This window comes from Mus musculus, chromosome 8, assembly GCF_000001635.26.
Source record: "Mus musculus strain C57BL/6J chromosome 8, GRCm38.p6 C57BL/6J".
In the NCBI taxonomy this organism is placed as follows: domain Eukaryota; kingdom Metazoa; phylum Chordata; class Mammalia; order Rodentia; family Muridae; genus Mus; species Mus musculus.
The window spans coordinates 61,711,485-61,732,230 of record NC_000074.6 but is presented as its reverse complement, the minus strand read 5'-3'; the positions used below and the strand labels follow the sequence as shown (position 1 = coordinate 61,732,230).

Genomic DNA, 20,746 nt, shown 5'->3' with positions numbered 1-20,746 from the left:
AATGGCCTGGGTGACTGGTGTGGCTAGAATCCGGGAACCAGCTTTTATAAGGTGTCTGGGAATCTGTCAGGAACACACTTCAAGGACTATGTAACACGTTTAATCTAGGTAGTTGTGTACATAGGTATATAGTTCGTGTGTGTGTGTGTGTGTGTGTGTTTGTGTGTGTGTGTGTGTGTGTGTGTGTGTGTGTGTGTGTGTGTGTGTAAATGTTACTGCACATATTTTATGAAGCCTTTTACTATCCAGGCAGAGAGTCACTGCAAGGCCGTGAGTGCTGTCTGATAGCAATAAAATTCCTCCCACCCCTAAAGTTCCCTCTTGAGTTGAAAGCATGCTCTCTTCAGTAGTTACTTCATTTAATATAGCTCTTCTTGGAAAGCTGACTTCTCTGCATATGGACTTGTAGAGGAACATAAAATAAAGAACACAGGGAAAAACATAGAGGAGACAAGGTGGCTTTGAAAGAAGTTAGCTGTGAAAAAGCCTTCACTTGCAAAAAGAACATATTCTCTACACAGACTTTCTGACTGCAGGGCCAGTTTAACTATGCATAATCAGCTTAGCTTAGGTGTTTGCTCTGTGGTCCTGGAGATACCTAACTGGCCACAAGAGAATGATGTTAGACTCGTGGAAAGCCAGCAAGCTGTGAGAGGAGGCCATGGACTCGCCCAGCCTCTGACAGGACAGCCACCGATCAGAGCAGAGGAAGCCACTCTCCTTTCCTCAGCTAAGGAAAGGAGTCCCTTTCCTCAGCTGATAGAGCCTCCACCAACTGCCACTCACTTGGCAGAATGAAAGACAGGAAGAAAGACCTCTTGAATGGCAAAGGAGCCACCTTTTTTTTTAGAAAGCAGTATGAAGAGCTTTTGTTCCTTGGCCCCTGTTGTTGCTATCCTGTTCCTGCCTCCGTTTGCATCTAATCAAGAGCATCACGCAGTAGTGTCCTTAAAGCAAGACACCAAACCAGAGGAATTTTAGATGAAACATCCTTAACCTTGCTTGTGGAGAAAGACACTCTCCCACAGAGGAAGGAAGTCGTGCTCAATGTCGTTGATTATTATTAGGAGTAGACATACAGCTAGGCTTTCTGAGAGGCCAGACATGAACTGCAGTTTGCTTCCTGCAGTTTCAGAGTTGAAGACACCAAGGAGAGCCAACGTCCCTTTTCCCATTTTGGCTTTGGGCCCGTTAGGTTTCATAAGCCTGAGGTAATCGGTGTAGTTGGATGGATAAGTTCCAAGAGCACACATGATTGACAGCAGTGTCTAATAAAACATCTCCCATTTTATCCCCTTTGGAATGTCATCCAAGTTACAACAATAGCTAATAAGTACCTGCCATAACTATAGCAACAAAATAGCTGAGTGTGCACCTCTAGCTGTTTTGATGCATGCGATGTCTCGTTCCCAGGCTCCGTAATCCATTCCTTCCCCCCTCTGAGGGCTTGGAAGTATTGAGTACAAATTTTCACAGTGTAGCTTTGAAGTACAACTTGTTGGTTCATGCTGACTTATTTGTGTGCTTGCGTAGAGAAGTGGTGAGAATGAGCTGAGTTTTAAACTAACAGGTGTAACTTGAAAAGTCTGTAATTGAATGACATGTGGTGGGGGGGAAGCAGGAGAGACTCTTACCCATCCCCCACCACACCCTTATATTTAAAATTTACACCAGGTACTAAATGCCACTATCACAGTGTGAGATGAGATCTTAGTGATAATTCAGTTCACCTTTTTCCCAGAATGCGTCTCACACTACTCTGGTCCTTTCGCATGACAATCAAAAAGCACAGGTTCTATAGTCAAATGTGATTGAGTCAAATGCTCAGTCCAAGCCCTTGGAAGTCCTGTAGTAGAGCGAGATGTTTAGTTTTGTTGAACTCAGGGTTTTCTAAATGTCTCTGGCTACAGGACTTTCCAGTGTTACTGGTCAACCTGTGGCAGTCCTAGTTTTCTGGGACCGATTGGAGGAAACACCAGTCAAATCCATTTCAGATTTCACATTACAGTAAACTCAGATCACAATGGCCTTAGCACCTGCACAAGCTGGGCAGAGGAAGACCTCCTAACGCACACACTAGGTCCTTTCTACTGAACCACTGGTGTGGAGTGTTAGGACTGATCTAGGATTTTAACAGCTTGGGCAGTATAATATTTCAGTATAGATTTAACTTGAGTACTTTTATAGTTGCTTTGTAAGCAAAATAATGAAATAACTCTGTGTGCTCGTAATGTGTCCTCACAAAATCATCATTCATGCTCAAAAGAAAATAAAATCCCTTTTAGACTTTAATCATCTGAATTGGTCCAGTCTCCCCCTACCCTTTTTTTTGTTTTGTTTTACTTGTTTGTTGTTTTATTTTTGTTTTGTTTTGTTTTGTTTTCATTTTTTCCCCTAAAGAGATAAAGTGAACTCTGAGAAAAGAACTGCTAGCCATACACGATTTGGTTTAGGTTCATAATCTATCTTATCTGATTTTCCTGGGCTTTGGATTTCAAAAAGCCGGTTCGTTTATTGGTCTTTTTGGACAGTTAGGTTAAAGTACATCTGTCATCCACATAGATTTAGTTATTGTCCTTCAAGCCAAGCAATCATGAAATTATAGCCATAGTAAATTTAAACAAGAAGTCCTTTCAGTTCCTCCAGCCCATAAATCCACATGACAGAATAAACATGGTGCATCTTGTGGTTAATGTGAGCACATGTGAAAAATTAAGAAATCTTTGGTGACAAGACAAAAATTACTCCATAAAAATTAATTAGTGTGTAGCTGAGGACATACAAACTGCAGCACTTACAGATGGCGACGGACTGACGAGCAGTGAGATCAGACAGAAACAAAGCTCACGCTAGGCCCGACTTGCCGCTTGGTTTTGAGGGGTCTCTGGTTCATGGCAGAGTCCGACCATCCCTTAAGGAGAGCAGGTCATCTAGACCTTTCTGAGTTTCTCATCTCCTTTCATCTTCATCAGAATGGTGTTGAAGAAGTGGTTGCTATAGTTCTCTTCAGACATGGACTTGAAGGGAGCATTGCCCTTGGGGAGAGGGGACAGCTCAGCGCTGCTCAGCATGTTCCCTGAGCTTCTCATTGGCACACCTTCAAAGACATATCATCCCAGTCACCAATGGAAGTCATGAAAAAGGAAACTAACTAACTAACTAACTAACTAACTAACTGAATAAATAGAAATCAAGAGGCATCTTTTCAGCATAATAATACTTTCCCATGAACACAAAGAAAGTGACTTAGACGAAAACATAGAATCTCTACTGTCTTCACAAGTTTTTATATGGTACAGGAACATTTTCCTGTTCCCACTAACTGGTGTCTTTAATTCACCACATTGCTTAGCAGCATTAAGAGCACATTCGTCAAAATTCGCTAGGGAAGCTTTTTGCCTTTTATAAAATCAGATTTGTTTCGTTTACAAGCCACGTGTTTAAAATGTGGCAGGCAGAAACATTTCCGTGACACGTAGTTGTGGTTCCATAAAATATAGACGGTCAGAGGAGACTGCTGCTCATAAAATCTATAGTTCTTGCTGAATGGTAGCACTGGAATGGAATTGCCAGTCAGCTCAAAGCCAAGTGATGCTGTCTGTGACTTTAAAACATAAACCGTGAGTACGTTACAACTGGGAAGTCTATGTTATGCTTTGGTGGTATGTTTGTGGTTCCTCTTATTTTATCAGTTGGATTTATTCTCATAAAAGTCAACATTCATAGTTCTGTCATGGAGAATCCAGGTGTCCTGAGCATTTACAGACAGATACCCTGTAACCACAGGCTTTTTCACCCAAGCCCGAATAACGACCCAGAGTCTTATATATTTATTAATAAATGTCTAGGCCTTATTATGCTAGGCTTATAACTCAATTATCCTATTTATACTATGCTATACTTGCCTCATGACTGGTTACCGTTCCTCAATTTCACATATTCAACTTCCTCTGAGTTTAGGTGGTAAAAACTCTCATGGCTGACTTTCCCAGAGTTCACCACTCTCTCTCTCTCTCTCTCTCTCTCTCTCTCTCTCTCTCTCTCTCTCTCTCTCTCTCTCTCTCTCTGCCTTATGCCTTCTAATCCTGCCTCAGCTTATTGGCCATCAGATTTTTATTGACTGGTGGTGCTTCCACACAGTACATGAGAGATTATCCCTATAATACCGCAGTTCCAGCATAAGTCTCTGAGTCTCACTGCCAGTTGGCTATGCAAGAGGAAGACCATTCAGGGAAATAAATGGTTAAATTTTCTTCTACCAACCAAAAAACGGCAAGGCTGGGCAGTTCTGAGGGACAGCACTTGGCTCAGAAGCATCTGTATCCCCCTGGCTTTATTCCTTCTTCAACCCAGTCTGACCTGTGAGCAAGCCCAGGGCTACAGACAGACAGACAGACACCCTTGAATTCACAGTAGAGCAGGGTTCCCCTCAGCCTCACTTTGAAATACAGAGAGCGAGGAGTGAAACAGGGAGCCACTTGATGTGAAGCATCTCCTCAGAATTCGAGCCAAGCACTTCCTGCTGCTGCCAGCCTATGAGCCTGGGGTGCGTGGCATAATCAGACTTTTAAGTTAGAGTTTGTAGGAGGTCCTTGACACTGAGGGGGATTGTCCAAAAAACGGAATATATACATTAAAAACTTCACTCAAAACCTAGCCCAGAATAATATGAATACACTTTTCTGTAAAGCTTTAAATATTTCAGTTCTTTTTACCACCTATGTTCTACAACTCCTTATGACCAAAAAGAGAAACTGTGAACTGTGGCCACACTATCCTCTCCACAGTGGCCAAAGCCTTCTGTCAAAAGCAAGTTTTTAAATATGTAAATATAAATCTATAACCATCTTTTAGATTGATTTTTGAAGGAGCCTGTGCTTCCTCACAACCTAGAAGGAACCTGAGCTCCTTAGATGCAGTTCCTCGGGCCTCTGGCTGGCCTTCCTCCTCCATTAGCCTGTAGGCAGGTCAGTAGACACCTGTGTCCCCAGGCTCCTCAATGGGAGCTCAAGCACAGCGAGCCCCTTGGTGATCGAACAAACACCTGAATGAATAAATCAGTGAATGAATATGGCTATAGAACCTAACCCTATACACATTGTTTCCAATTAATGCAAAGTGATTATCACAGCCTGTTTATGGCCTTGAAGTCTGACAGCTGGTGGCACTGGGATTAGTTCTCCATCCATACCCTTCCTTCTATTGTGGGGGGATTTAGCACACAGACTAATTCTTCAAGATTGGCTTCTCCAGTTTCCCTGGACTCCCTATTGTGCAGGGACTACCTGGATGCTTTGCAGCTATGCCAGAGATTAGAAAGTGGGAGTCAGGAAACTTCGTTAAAACATGTTTATACCCAGAGCTGAGAACTTGATGAAAGATGGAGATCAGAGCACGGAGGGGAAATGGGATGGGGAGGATTATCTAGATTTAATTGTCTGTGATCTTTGTTTGCATTACTACAGATAAGTGAGAGTGGCTTGTATCTAAAAATATAATAGCAATGACTTCACAAGTTTGCTGTGAGACTAAAATAAGTTCGTAAATACAATGAGTTCTCACATGCAGCCAGGTCTTACATGCAAAGCATGCAGTGGACATAGACATTCAATATATTAACTTTCACCCTAATCTGACTATATTACTTTTAAGTATTATCACTCATAAGCTACTGTGTCACCTCTTCACTGAAACTACAAGATTGCACTTGGATGACTTAATATATTTTTTTTTATTTAAAAAGTTGTCAAGGTGTGGCCAAGCAGATTGGCAACACCTGTAACACCAGAAACAAAAAGCCTGAGGCAAAAGAACCTTAAGTTCAAGGCTAGTCTGAGCCACACATCAAAACTGTGTCTCAAACATACAGTAGATGGTTCAGTGGGTAAAACTGCCTGATATGCAAGCATGGGGACCTGAGTTTGGGTCCATGCACTTCCGGGTCTGTCCCAGCAGCATGCATCTGTAACACCAATGCTCTGGCGATGGAGACGGGTAGAGCTGCAAAGCTCACTGGCCAGCCAGTCTAGCCATCAGTGTGCTACAGGTTCAGTGAGAGACCCTGTCTCAAAAACTAGACCACCATAGAGAAGACAGTCCCCTACATAAACGTGCATCTGCACACAGACAAGCACACATAGGAACACATACACTGTATATTCAAATTCAGAAGACAAAAATGTGGATTTTAACATAGTAGACTCTTTGTTAGGCATACTACATCCCTTTCAACCAATGGACTTTGGCTTTCAAGATTCAAAGGAACAGGAGGCTGTGTTTTCTAGAAAGAGACCAGGCTTATGATGGCAATCATGTGTCACTTTAAGCTTTGACTTCATCTGCTTTGTAGTCTGCCCAAACAGCTTTGCTGAGGCTTCTGATCCCTTACATCACTCTGATTGATTAGTGATGTCTGTCACAGGAGGAGTAGGGCAATGCCACAGCCTTGGCCAGGCTTTACGATATAGTTTTACCATGCCAACATTGGTTTTCTTAAACTCCTCTAGCAATGAGAGTTTCATGTGGGGAAAAAACTTAGGAGGTCAGCGTTTGATCAACAGACCTGACTTTCAACTCCTCTCTAAATACTGAATGCGCTGAGTCCTTTGCCAGAAAGCTGTTAGAATTATGACTTCGTGCAAACTTAACTAAACAAACATGACTATAGCATACATCTCGTTTAATGTGGGTTGTCAAGACGTCAAAATCAAAGGTTCTCTTAGCTTAGCAAAGAAAGTGATTTACATCTGCAACCAGCTAATGTGAAGCGTGGACGGGACTGATTTCCCCTGATGTGCTCAGAGACTGCACTGCTCTAAGTTTAGCTTTATACTTGGGAAGGACACTTTAGTTTGACTTGGTCAGAGTGGATAAACTTCTTGACATAAACATTCTAAAGCAAACTCTATAACACTGGTACAATTTAAACTATCTGTCCAGCCCTTTCATCTTCTATACACTTATTCCTTTATTAAATCTCCATCAATGGTCCAAGTTTTTAAATGTCATCTATTGTGAGGCTAACAGGCTAGGATCTTATTGCAATGAAAAGTTAGTTTATTAATGGGGAGGCTGAAATAGGAGATCTCCCAGTTCAAGGGCAGCCACGGCAGCATAGCAGGATGCTGTAGGAAATAAGCAAAGATCATTAATATTTACAGTTCACAGAAGGAAGGGAAGCCTTACTACACGAAGAGCCAAGTCAGCCCCTGGGCCAACCAAGGACAGGAAATCTGTGCATAGAAGCCAGTATTTCAGTTTCTATGGAAAGGACGGTAATCAATTTCGCCAGCTAATGGTTGGCCCATTTGATGATTCAGTGGGTTCCTAAGTACAGGGCTTGTCCCTACTTTTCAGTACCAGGGATCATGAGGGCAAGTAACCAGGTGGCCCCTCGGAGTGACAGCCCAGTGGAGAATGTGGCAGAAGCTCTGGTTGCCCGGGTTGCATGTGAAAAGCATGCTTGCAGGCAGTTTAAGATCTCTGGGTGTGGCTGATCTTGGGAAGATCGGTCTCTCCATGGCCACAAGACCCCAGATGCCAAAGAAGCTGAGACATGGAAAATGAAAGGTGTATTTAACACATTCTGCACACCGAACACTCTACTGATCACAGGGAATATGTATGAAAGACCAACTCAAAAACCAGGAAGAAACTTACATTTACTAGGAAAGGAAAACACAGGAAGAACTGATTTCAATATAATATGGACAGCTGAATGGGAGGCCACATGTCCATGGTACCAGCACTTGGGGAGCAGAGGCAGGAAGATCATGAGTTCACCACCAACCTTGGGAGATATTAAGTTGACACAGTGAACTGAGATCAGCCTGGTGCAAAACAAAAAACAAACAAAAAAAAACTGTCTCAAAAATCTCACCTCCTAAGAACTTGTTCATGTATGTGCATGTGTGCAGGCTTCTGTATGTGTGTGTGTGTGTGTCTGTCTGTCTGTCTGTTATGTATATATTTACCTGTGTGTGTGTGTGTGTCTATCTGTCTGTCTGTTTGTCTGGTGTGTGTGTGTATGTGTGTGTGTGTGCGTGTGTATGAGTATTAAGTTCATTGTTGCAAAGAAAGCACTTACCTTACCCTTTCTGGTATAGGAAATATATATTCTTTAAGGTATATTTTAGGTCTTATGTTTTATACTTGGAGGTTTTATTTTCTTTTAGTCATAAACTTATATTCATTACACCATAATTAGGCTTTTAAAAATACAAGTTCTATGGAATTAATATTCTGGAAAAGCATCTCGTAATGTCCACCTAGGATTTTAGTAGGTGCTTAATAAGAATTCCATGATCTATTTGGCGACTGCTATGTCGGAAAAAAACTGTATTTTTCCATAGGCCTTCCTAGAACATTTGATAAGGAAAGTGAATTGTGGCTCTCAAAGGCTGTGTATGGAATAATGTGAGACAGATATGTACCGGCTCAGTGCTTCACATAGAGGATCAATAAGAAATTGCTATAAATGCATTTTCTTTTGCAATAAAGAAGTAGTTCATATTCAAAAGGTGTGTAAGTATGGGGAGGGAAAGAAAATGAATCCAGTCATAGTGAGTTAGACCTATAACCCTAGCACACTCAGAGGCTAAGGCAGGAGGGCCACTGTAAGCCAGCCTAGACTATAGAGTGAGGCCCTGTCTTAAAAAAGAATCAGAAAGAGAAAGCAATGAGGGGCCTATGGAAGAATTTTAGGGGAAGGTAGAAAGGAAATCAAACTATGTTATGGTGTGTATATGAAATTATCTCAATAAAACCCATTATTGCTAAGTAGGAAAGTAAGACATAAATACATTAGACATTGAGTCATGCTAGAAGAAAGTAGTTCAGAAATATAAAATCCTAGTTGTAAGTAGGTCTAGAGAGATGGCTCAGCACCCAGGGGATCTGACATCCTCTTCTGGCCATCGTATGTGTCAAGTATATGCCTGATATGCATACATAGATATAGGCAAAACACCCGGTCATACAAAATAAACAAATCATTTAAAAAGGAGTAAGCGACCAATTGTCAAATAAGTGAAGTGATAGTAGAAGTTTTTAAATAGAAATGGGAAAAATAAAAGAACTGTCAATGTGTCTTAATCCAAGAGACCACAGATCTGACACCCAATGGCCTTGGAATGAAGAGTCATTGATAAGGGTTAGCTCAGGGCATATTAGATCTAGACTTAAGGGATGTGCAATGATGGAGTAGACATAGGATGAGACTCAGGATTCTGTATGTCTAAGAATTCCAGATGGTGCTGAGGCAGCTGTCCCAAGGTCTACAGTTTGAAAAACCAAAAAACAGGCACTGGAGAACTTTTCCTCCAAAGTGAGTTTCAGCAAGGAACAGTCAGTGTATTTAACCTCCTTCCCTGCTCCTCTGTGAGGCAAAAGCAGCCACAGGTGATATGTAAATGAATGAATGAGGTTAGACTTTAAAAAAGAAAGCTTTATTGACTACAAAGTTTGAGGTTATTATAATTTTCAGTGTCCCAAAATATTATTCTTCTCCTGATTGTTTCCCCCTTCTCAGCTATTCAGAAATATATCAAGCAGGATTTGCTGGCAACCATGTTAAAACAGGCTGCAGAGTGTGCATTTGCTGAATTAGAGGGTGAGATTCTGCACGCACGCATGTATAGCTGACAGTGGCCGCCCATCCACCCGATGGGCATCATTCTCTTCTTAAACCTCCCCGTATATTTTCATGAAGCATTTCCCCCTAATAGTGTGTTTATATCTTCTTTTTCCTGGAAGACAAAGCTATCTACTGCCAGAACAGATGCACAAACTCCACATTCATTTCAGAGTTTACCAGACACAATTCCGTTCCTTTGTTTAGACAACACTCAGCGGCTGTATGGTCAGTGGAGTGTGTCTGTTGATCAAGCCTTTGGCTTGGCCTGGGAGAAGATATTTGTAATGAGGATTAATGCAGAGGACCAGAGGAGACTTGCAAAGAAGGGAAGGTGTGGGCTCGAAGGGTAGGAGAGTAACCTGTGAGGCGATGTAACAGTGTAGAGTCCCCGGAATATTTGACAGAAACAGGATTTTATTGTAAAAAGAACAATAGAAAATAAAACCAAGGTGAAGTCACTAGGAAGCCATCAATGACAGACCTGGGTATAAGGAGTGACAGACAGGTGGAAGAAATTCAAGAGCTTTCGTGTGGTGACAGACATGGAATTTACCATATTTCAGAGGTAGGGGATCATCAACTAAGGCCAATATCACCGTTTAGTGCTAGTGGGTAGCATGCTGTACTATGGCTGTGTAAAGAGAGAAGAAAGGGGATAGACATGGCTTAAAGCTGGATGGATCTCTAAGACTCTATACAAACAAGAATAATCACACTGTACCCCAGAATCAAGAAAGACTGCCCCTTTCTGCCACCACCCCCAAATGATAGGAGCCACATTCCAGAAAATGGTGCATGGTATTGGCTGTGTTCCATTCATTAATTCCTGAAGGCATGGCTGATCTCTTGTAAGTTGTCTGCAAGTGGTTTTTAATGTGGATTCTAGGGTTTGTGCTCTGAGAATTAGCGAGCACTTTTGTTTCACTTACTTTCTTTCCAGATGAAATATAGGCCTACATCCTGTGACTCCAAATAAAAAATTAGTCCCCAATGTCATCATCTTTTCACAAAAGGGTGCCAATCCCATAGATCCTTACAGACTAGCAGACACAGAACCAATTTCTTAGTGGCATTAAGAGCTGAATGGAAAAAATAGATCCAGAATCTCTGGGATTCTACATTTAAACTAGGATATTCTCTGTGTTTCCTTAAAAACGCATCATGCTAGCAGGTTCGAGGGGAAGGCATGTTCTGTTTTATGTAGAAGCAGCTGCTGTTGAGCTAAGGAACTAGGAAAATAGAAGAAGGTCTGTGGGAGAGAACCTCTGTCAATCAGCTCCACCCTTTCTCTCTCTCTCCTACTGTTCGGGAAAAGAAAGCACTGACTAGCAAGAATGAAGTACAGCCCGGTTGCTCCCTCTCTCTTCATCTTGGAGAGCAAAGCAACTAGAAACTGTTGTAAATATCATAAATGCAAAGGCATTCGACCCTGTCCTGCTCAGGGCTCAGAGTCTTGCTGGACAATAGAAATTGCATTCATGACTACGATTCCTGAGCACTGCAGATAGTTTGAGCATGAAATTCATATTTCTTTATGTGCTTCCTTACATTAGAATAATAGGTAAAATTATAACAATCATGGGAATCTTTCATTATAAAACATGTTGTTAAGACACTTTGATGTTTTAGTCCCTTAATTTTGTTACCAAAAGGTCTTCACAAGTTCAATGAGGTCGCTTAATTCAAGGTTATTAAAATGTGCAAGATGCTTTGCAAAGAAATCCTTTGTGGGCTAAGTATGTCTAGTCATTAATTTCACAGTCTAGGTTCAGTTTCCATGAGTAACACTGAAACAGATCTTTTGTCAAGCAAACATCTTCTAGCCTAGTATGAGCCTTGCTTAGCATGCCGCCTCTACCTCACTCATTCCTCTGTCATCTGTGTCCTCCGCTTGTCCCACAGATGGTTCTGTGAGGGGAAGGAGCTGTACAACAGTCCTGACGTTCAGATCCACTGCGAGAGTGGGGAGCTGCACACCTTGGTCATTGCTGAGGCCTTTGAGGACGACACAGGTCGCTACACGTGTCTGGCTACAAACCCCAGTGGCTCAGACAGCACATCTGCAGAGGTGTTCATTGAAGGTAAGGAGGCTGTGGAGGGGCAAAGTGTGAATGGTCTTCTGGTTATTTTCTTCAGGCATCCTTGCATCCTCTGTATACAATTTTCCAAAAGCAAATGGCACAGTTGTTACATGGGTTAAGCCTTACTGATCCTAGAAAACCAACAACAACAACAACAATAACAACAAACTTCTTGGAGTGCACTGAATTCTTCCTTGAACAGTTCTGACAGTCAAGCATGTACCAACTGTGCCTAATGCCAACACTCTTTTTAAAAAAGAAAATTCTTTAATATGTTTTTACTGTCTAGTCGTTATCCCTTTCCCAGTCTGCCCTCTGACTCTTCCTCATCCCATTCCTCTCCCGGCCCTGTCTTCAGGAGGATGTCCCCACCCTCCCCACCCCACCAGACCTCCCCACTCCCTAGGGTCTCTCGAGGGTTAGGTGCTTCTTCTCGCACTGAGATGAGACCAGGCAGTTCTCTGCTGTATATGTGTCAGGAGCCTCAGACCAGTTAGTGGTTGCTGCTCAGTGTCTGAGAGATCTTGGGGGTCCAGGTTAGTTAAGATTGCTGGTCTTCTATGGGGTCACCCTCCTACTTAGCTTCTTCCAGTCTTCCCCTAATTCAACCATAGGGGTCCCTGGCTTCTGCCCATTGGTTGGGTGTAAGTATCTGCATCTGGCTCTTTCAGCTGCTTATTAGGTCTCTGGGAGGGCAGCCGTGCTGGGTTCCTGCCTGTAAGCACACAGTAACCAACATTCCTTTTTTATCTCCCCCATATACATTTGAACTTATTTACAATTTAAAGCCATCAATTTAGCACCCCTGCCTCAAGTGAATGAAAACACTGTATCATCCAAAGTTATAAAAGGTTTAGGAAGTCACTCATGGGAGTTAGAGGTGAGGACTACTTTGAAATGTTTTCATTTTTTCTAAATTTGAGCATTGTGCTTTTGTTTGTTGTTGTTGTTGTTTAAACTCCCTTCTTTCCACTAATTAACCAAGAACTTGCATGCATTGGTGGGGATGACTAAAAGCCCAGTGCTGTAAGAGCAGTTGGAGAGAATGGAATGCTTCTATTGGCCAATCTTTTTTTTTAACATGACCATGCCTTGTGTAATTGGGAAGCTTGATTACCAAAGTATCACTGAGATAATAGAATATTTTTGTGTCAGTGTCAGTATTTTTAAATAATCAGAAAAGTTTTAGCCAAACTTCTCAAATTGCCTTTAAATCTACAACTTAAAGGCTATCCTATAAGTCAATTGCTTCTTAAAATAATAGTTAAACTTTTGAACAAGCAAAAAATACTTGAGGCCCCTCTACTAGGTTGATCTTCAGTTTTCAGCTATTTTCTATAATTATATTATACTACTTCATAGGAAAGCTTTCCCAAATGTTTCAAAATCTATTATTAATTGGAAATGATATAAATTCCACTGTTTAGACCTTGAGACAACACAGTGGATAGGGCCACTTGCTGTCAAACCTGACAACTTGAATTTGGGACCCATATGGTCCCCCAAAAAAAGAAGAGACTCCCAAGAGTTTGCCCCTGACCTCTGCACTTGCTGTGTTATATGTGGCATACGTGGTATATGTGCCATCAATAGTGTGCACATCACACACCATCGTAATAATGATATGAATAACACAATAATAAAAAATAATGGCTGAATATCCTCTGCCCTGTGTGTGTGTGTGTGTGTGTGTGTGTGTGTGTGTGCGTGTGTGTGCATGCTTGCATGCTCACCTTAGTCAAAGATTCAAACCCAGGCAAGTCTGCTGCTTCTTTGCTGCTCCAGAATAAGAGGAAATGCTTCCTATCCCTGGGGTTGCCATTACCCTTGCCTTGCTCTGGTTTAATAGCATTGTCAGGACACAGTAATGTTTTGTTTTGCTTTGCCTTTGCATCCTCACACATATGTTCGATAACTGCTGTGAAATGGGCACTGGTCCCAACACAAAACTCACATTAGCGAATGCATAGCTGTTCTGGAGCTTACAGTCCAGAAGAAATGGCCCAGGAAAATCCTTAAAAATCAAGACCTGGCAAGTCTAGGAAGTACTTAAAGGCAGTTGGTGGGATAGGTGTGTGGAAAACCACTCTGAAAGGGTGACGTTTGATCTAAAATGAAGGAAACGCTGGGGAAAGCATACTCCAGGCAGAGGGAGCACATGCAAAGGCCTGGGTGGGGAAGCCCAGAAGGAACCAAAGGATTCCCAGGTATCTGGACCTCATCAGCCAGGTGATAGGGACTAAAGCAACTTAAAGGTAAAAGGGTTTGTGTTCAGAATTCCAGATTTGGGTCCATTATTTCAGGAAATTCAAGGTGGTGGGAACTTGAAACAGCAGGTCACATGATACTCATAGTCAAGAACAAAAAGACCCAAATGCTTGCAAAGCTTTATATTGCTTAATTCACTTTTTACATTTAGCCTAAGACCCCTTGCTAGGGAATGGTGCTGTCCACAGTGGGCTGGGGTCTTGTCATGGCCGTTAGCATAATCAAGACAGTCCACCACAGACATGCTTACTGATCAACCTAAACCTAATCAAAACGATCTCTCACATCTTCCAGATGATCCGTGGTATCAAGTTGGCAGTTAAAACTAACCATTCATTGCCCAAGGAAAAAGAAGCAGCTTCAGGAAGGAGGGACTTGCTAGCAGGGTCTGTTCTACTGAGAAGTCAGATGAGATCAAGGAGCAAAGCACTGACTTTAGCAGTGCTGAGCATTGTTGGTGATTTTTAGCAAGGAGTTCGGAGACAGGGTGTCATTAGATGGGAAAAGTTTGCCAACTGGGGAAGCAGTAGCAGATATTGGATAGTCACTCAGGAAGGTTTGCCAAGTCACCAGCAGAAACAGTGGCAGTATCTGGAAAAGAGTATGAGGTCATAAAGGATAGTTTGTTTTCAGGCAGGAGTTACTGGAATATGTTTATATGCTGATGAAAAGACATAATATGGGAAAAAATTAGATTGAGCAGAAGAAGGGAAGGGTTAAGATGCAAAGTCTTTAAGAGGGCAGAAGAACATGGCTCATGAAGGTATATGATGGGGATCAGAGGTGACCCTCCTGAAATATCTAGTGAAGGACTAGTCTGAAGAATATGTAAGTAAGAAAGATAAACAACATGTGAAATAAATCCATCCCAACTTTCTACCACTCCTTCCTCTTACCATTGTAAAATTAATGATAAGGATTGGTATAGCTTCAAGAACTCTGAAGAGGGTAGGGTGGTGTCTATTGAATTGTGGGGTGAATAAAGCTGGATCGAGCTAGACCTTGTGGGCAGGAAGAATGTAGATCTGAAGGAGAGGGCAGGAAGTCAGCATCAGAAGATAGGGAGATTGGACAGGAATGCAGAAGAGAGATGCAAGGAGGCAGGTACTGCTTGACGTTGGTTTGTATTTGCTCAATGCTAACTAGTGAGATTTGGAAGGATGCCATGATGTTGCTTGGGCAAACGTTCCTTCTGCAGCCTTGGGGTCAACCCCTAAATGCCAGACCACCATAGTGCACCAGTGTCTGATAGTCAATGGATATCCAAGCACATATTCCTTTGGCTAGATTTGAAAATTTATATAGAGAACCTAAGAATATTTAGGCTGTTTTTCATATTACATATTGTAAAATAATTTTCCTAATATTTTTATGGATTGCTCTCTGACCTTTAACAGAGGCTCTGTACTTTGAAATCAGATTGTTGTCAGCATCTACAGTCTTGATCCTAGAGTGGTGCTGGCTGTTCTAAAGATCACGAAAATAGTATTTTCTTTTAAAAAAAATCTACATAGACACACACACAAGACATAAAACCATTCATAGTCTGGCTGCCCTGTGATCCTCTCTGTGTGAATGTATGGGTTGCTGGGAACTGAAGTTAGGGCTTCACACATGCTAAGCATACCGCACCACCAAGCCATAGTCCAACCCAAGTCACTTTAGTATGTTACCATGTCTTATCTTTCTACTGTGCATCCTTTCCTTCAAATAGTTCTCTACACCTGGTTTGTTTGTTTGTTTGTTTTTAATTTAAGTAATTGTCTCTCAAGTATCTACCTATGTCATAAACATTTCTGAGCAACAGATAACCCATAAAGGCAGACTTGCAGAGGGAGAGAAGAATTGCTATCAGGTGAGGGAAAGGACATTGCTGGCACTGTAAGGATTGGATCTGGTCCACCCTGCCATAGCTGTTTGGACACCTGAGAAATAAGGTGATATTGACATTCCACAAGGGCTGGGCAGGTACAGAAAATACCCCAGCTTTTCTAATACTAATGCTTTTCACTATCTTTCTCAGATGATCAATTGCAAAAAGGGAGAAAGAAAACTTTTTTTTTTTTTTAATTTGTCTATGTAAGGACCAAACCTAGGCTCTTCCATGTACTGGTCAGGAGCTCTGCCTCTGTGCTAGAGCTAGAGTCCAAGAAAGCGTGTCTGTCTGGTTTTGATTTAAGACAAGAGTTCCTTTTGTAGTACAGGCTAGCCGTGAACTCACAAGAATCTGCCAGTGCTAGGATTCAGGTCTAGTCCTGCATCACAATGCCTGACTCCTGGAATAATCCTGCTGGTTGTTGCTGTTGTTGTTGTTGCTGCTGCTGCTGCTGTTGTTGTTCAGACAGGGTCAGACTAGTCAAAGCTAGTCTGGGACTCAACTGCTTAAGTAGTCCAGATTCGCCTTAAATTCAAGGCTCTCCTTCCTTCTGCCTCAGTCTCTCCAGTGCTGGACCACAGAAGTGGGAGCAGCAGCAGCAGCAGACAGCACGGTGAGGTGGGCGGGTTCTGAGCAGGACCATTTTGTCTTGAAGTTGATACACAGGAGTAATTATGGCCTGTTCAAGGTGGTCCCCTGGCCTGATTATTAGTACCTTAACCACGATGTTCCTGACAGACTAGCCAGGAGGCCGGGAGGCAGAGCTGCCTGATAGTGTGCTTGGGTAGCGTTCGTAGACTGAGTGTGATCTCCGTCACAGCAGGAAGTGAATGAGCAGAGAGATTCCTGGGCCAAGGGAAGAGATTATAAAGCTGTAGGGTGTGACCTTTGGCAGAGCTCAGGCAAAGTGAGCGAAGGGGCGGTGGGAAGAGCACCTGGCTGGCCTGGTGAAAAAACGGATACCGGGTTTCATGTATGAAAAATGAGGGCACCATGCAGTGCCTCCCTTGTTTGATTTCCACAGTCACCTGGTAACCTGCTAAAAGCTGGCTGGCTATGCCAGCTCCTTGAGGATGGCTGCATGGTCAAAGTTCTGTGTCTTACTACAAAACAATAAAATGAATGGTTCGTGAAAAAAAAAAAAAGAAGAAGAAGAAGATGTGTAAATCACACATTCAGACACATCCAGCAAGAATGATCTTTTAGTAGAGCCAGCAAGATGGCTCAGCAGGTAATGGCACTTGCCACCAAAGGCTGGCAGCATGAGTTCAATACTTAGGACCTACATAAAAGAGTAGATGGAGAAACCTGTCTCTATTGAGATTGTCCTCTGACTCACACATGTGTACTGTGATATGTGTGCTCCCTCACACTAAGTTTCTTAAACAAACAAAAAAAATCACTTTTAAAATATAAATCATAACAGGAAAATTAATTTTTTTACCTGCTAGGAGTCAGGTGAGCATAGCTGTTTTTCCTCCCATATTTTTGACCTCTTTGAGACCGCCATAGGACTTTGCTCCCCTTAAAATCCATTTTATGATTCCAATTAAGCTGTTATCTCAGAATAGCCCAGCCCATACTGATAACAGGCTTTCTTCGTAGTTCCCGAGACTTCCTCTGCTTAGTCCCTCCCACCTCTTCATCACTATGTAAGCTGCATCCTCCTCCTCTCTCTGACGTCTGCTTCTACTGCTTCTGTGTCGTTTGCCTGGTTTTTCTATGTATCCCATCCCCCAGCTAATCCTGTGGTTCAGTCAGCTCACCACCCCCAATGCCCTGCCAATAGACTCCAGGCCTTTCGGCTCCAGCACAGCACACCTGGCCTCAAATGTTGCCTCTCCAGCCTCTTTTCTGCTTTCTGCTTTCTAGCTTTCTGCTGTACACTCCCTCCACTCCATGTCCCCAAATAAGTCTTGCAGTTCTCTGACCACCAGTGCTCCCAGCAGAGGCTAAAGGCCAGCTCTGAGCAAGCATGGAACTAAGCACTCTGAGGAATCCAGATCCACACAGCCTGGAAGGTAGTGGGGGAGGGGGAGAGGACGGTTCAAAAACAGAGTGCAGCCTGTCACCAAATGCGGCTTGGTTCTTCCGTTTTCCTGCCTATAAAGTGGTCACTTACTTCTTGGTGAGGTTATAACAGGTTATCACACCCCAAAGGTGCGAGGAGCCAAGCTGACCGCTGTGGTACGTATTAACCACTCACAGTTTGGAAATTCCTTTTTCAACCTTCCCTTAATTCTCGGGGGACTGATAATTTTTCAGCAGAAAACTGACAGGTGACATGCATGGTGTAAACAAGGAGTCCTCAGAATCCAGAGAAGACAGAGACAAAGGATGGCATGTACAGGCAGAATAGCTAGAGTGTCCTAGGAAAGTGAGTCACAGAACTGCAAGTACAAAGGAGGCAGCTGAGACAATGACAAGGAGACCACCCGCTCCCTCCACTTGATCCTTTGTGAACCTTCCTCGCTCCCTACTTACAAAGGCAAGCTCACTCCATTCCTCTCTGCCCACACTCCTCTACCAGTTTGATTTTTCCCTGTTTTGCCATATAAGGTATTAAATTCTGACTCCTCTATCTGTGTTCTCCCAAGAACGGGACTCTACAAGGGTTTGTGTATCTGTTGAATGTCTTTGGGACCACATCCCAGCTTCCTAAGCTGTGTCCGCCAGTGAGTACATTCAAGTTCGTGGATCGCGATCATGTGACTTGCAAATGCTGGAAGTCTGGCGAAGAAATCCGTGAAGTCTGTAAGATGTCAGATTTGAGGAGTTCTCTTTTAAACTAAGACATCTTCTTGTGCCTTTATAGGAAAGGTGTGTGCTAGGAAAAAATTAACCTGACATAAGAGGAGGACAGCTCTGGGAGGGAAAGAAATGGAAAGACAGGAGCCTTCTGGGTAATACAGGAGCCAGGTGAAGAACGCCCACGCCCACACCGGAAGAAGTGGGAAGGGACAGAGCAAACATTCCAACTGAGTTACTTCAGCATGACTGTTTTCAAGGTCAACAGAAGACCTGAGAGACTGTACTGCAGCGCGGGCACTATAACATTCAGATGAAGAGTTGGGAAGCTGCTTCCGATGAACAGTAGTGAAGACAGCCCACCCCATGTGATCTCCCAGGGTTAAAGTTTAAAACCACGGCATTTGTCCACAAAGACACTCACATTTGTCTCATAGTTGTCTAGCCATGTAAAAGGATGGCTGAGATGGCCAAAGATATTAAAAAGGAAGCTAATAATAAATTGTAAGCACAGTGGCCTAAAGGAAGCTATTAATAGTACCTTTAAAAGGCTATTTTCTGGAGAAACAGCAATAAAAAGTGATGCGACACTGATCATCCTCAATTTTGATGTGTATTTATAGCACAAATAAGACTTTTCAGGTTGTTGCTGTTTATAAACGAAGACCATTATACTCTTTGGAACTCTTGGAGATGCTGGCACCGCTCATGGCCTAACTGTCTCATGATCTTTAATGTCTTCCAGGAGCCAGTTCAACGGACTCTGACAGCGAAAGCTTATCTTTCATATCAAAAGCTGGAGCCATGCCACAGTGAGTTGCCTTTGGGTCCCCTGGTGGCCCTTGTGACAAAGAGGGGTGACAGAGCTGCTGGGTTTTGATGCCAGGAGTGCTGGGATGGGAATAGTCAAGCCATGTCCATCGGAGAGAGAGAGTGCTTAGAGTTGGGACACAATTTTTTACTTTGTATGACTTTAAACTGTGGGGATCTATTTCAACATCAGCATGCCAAAACCCAGCCAAGAGCTTTGTTAGCTGCAAAGACAGCCTTGGAGCTGATTAAGTAAATGGCAAGACCAGTCACACTGAGAGAAAAATCAGTTAGGTCCGAAGGAGAATCAAAATGTCTAATTGAGCCAGAAATGGATTTTCTTTTTATTGGATAAAGGTTTTGTTGTTGTTGGTTTTTGCTAGTAAAACCTTATATCTGAAAAGGCCAAAATTTGCTTATCCCTAGAGAGACATGCATTATTTAAAAAAGTGTTACTGTCTCCTCTATTTTACAAAAGTACAGCCAAGTCTACCTGAGTTTGGTAGAAAATTCCATTAATGGTGAGATGTGCTAACAAATGTTTTTTGTTGCTAGTAAATATATAACAGTTATCTCTATTTAAAATGCTAATTTCCCTGATTAGATCTTACACATTAATATAAATACTGTACTGTAAGACTGTTACAATAATAAAATAATCGTATTTTATTTGAAAAATCATGTCCAGTCAACATCAGATAATCATCATTGCTAATGAAGACTATACATTTGTACATTTTTTTTCTGATTTAAATTAGAATTCAAATGCAGAGATTTCACACCCTCTCAGCCACACTGAGCCAGGCAATGGACTGATTCCCCTTGGTTTTTCTCTTCTACAACACTAAAGTCTCAGAACTAAGAGAAGACAAAAATTCTCAACAAAATTTGAATCCAGCAAAAGCGACAGCTGTTAGCCCTAAAATAAACACTAAAACTGAGTTAAATATAGGACCCTAACCGTAAAGATGTCAAATATTTGCTAACTGATAGAGATTGAAGCTTTCCAAGATTCTATTTTCTCTTGGGATTTTAAAAAAAATAATACCTTAATAATCTTTATCAGTGTGAGTTGCCTCTGGTTCATTTTCTTTCTTCTGTGTGTTTATTAAAGTCAGTTCTATCCAGGTCCTGACCACACAGCTCTTTTGGCAGTTTGTTTTGATAAGTTCCAACTTCTGAAACAAATTTTAATGGAAGTAGACCGGGTCTACAAATAGAAACCCAGGTCTTCTGTAAAAATAGTTTAAAGAATAATTGCTAATTTATAAAAACACAAAACAACAACAAAAACAAACAGCTTCTACCTAACACTCGCTTCCCTATTTT

The 20,746-nt window shown here is 42.2% G+C and overlaps 1 protein-coding gene across 7 annotated transcripts in view; it reads left to right on the top strand.

The window, feature by feature from the left end:
* Palld (palladin, cytoskeletal associated protein) overlaps window positions 1-20,746 on the top strand; it is a 391,277-nt gene that overhangs the window by 170,477 nt on the left and 200,054 nt on the right. For all 7 annotated transcript variants that reach the window (NM_001293772.2, XM_011242242.3, XM_006509503.3 and 4 more), the window contains 2 exons: window positions 11,537-11,715; window positions 19,353-19,419. In NM_001293772.2, the coding sequence (NP_001280701.1) occupies window positions 11,537-11,715; window positions 19,353-19,419 (246 nt within the window). The remainder of the gene's footprint in view (window positions 1-11,536; window positions 11,716-19,352; window positions 19,420-20,746) is intronic.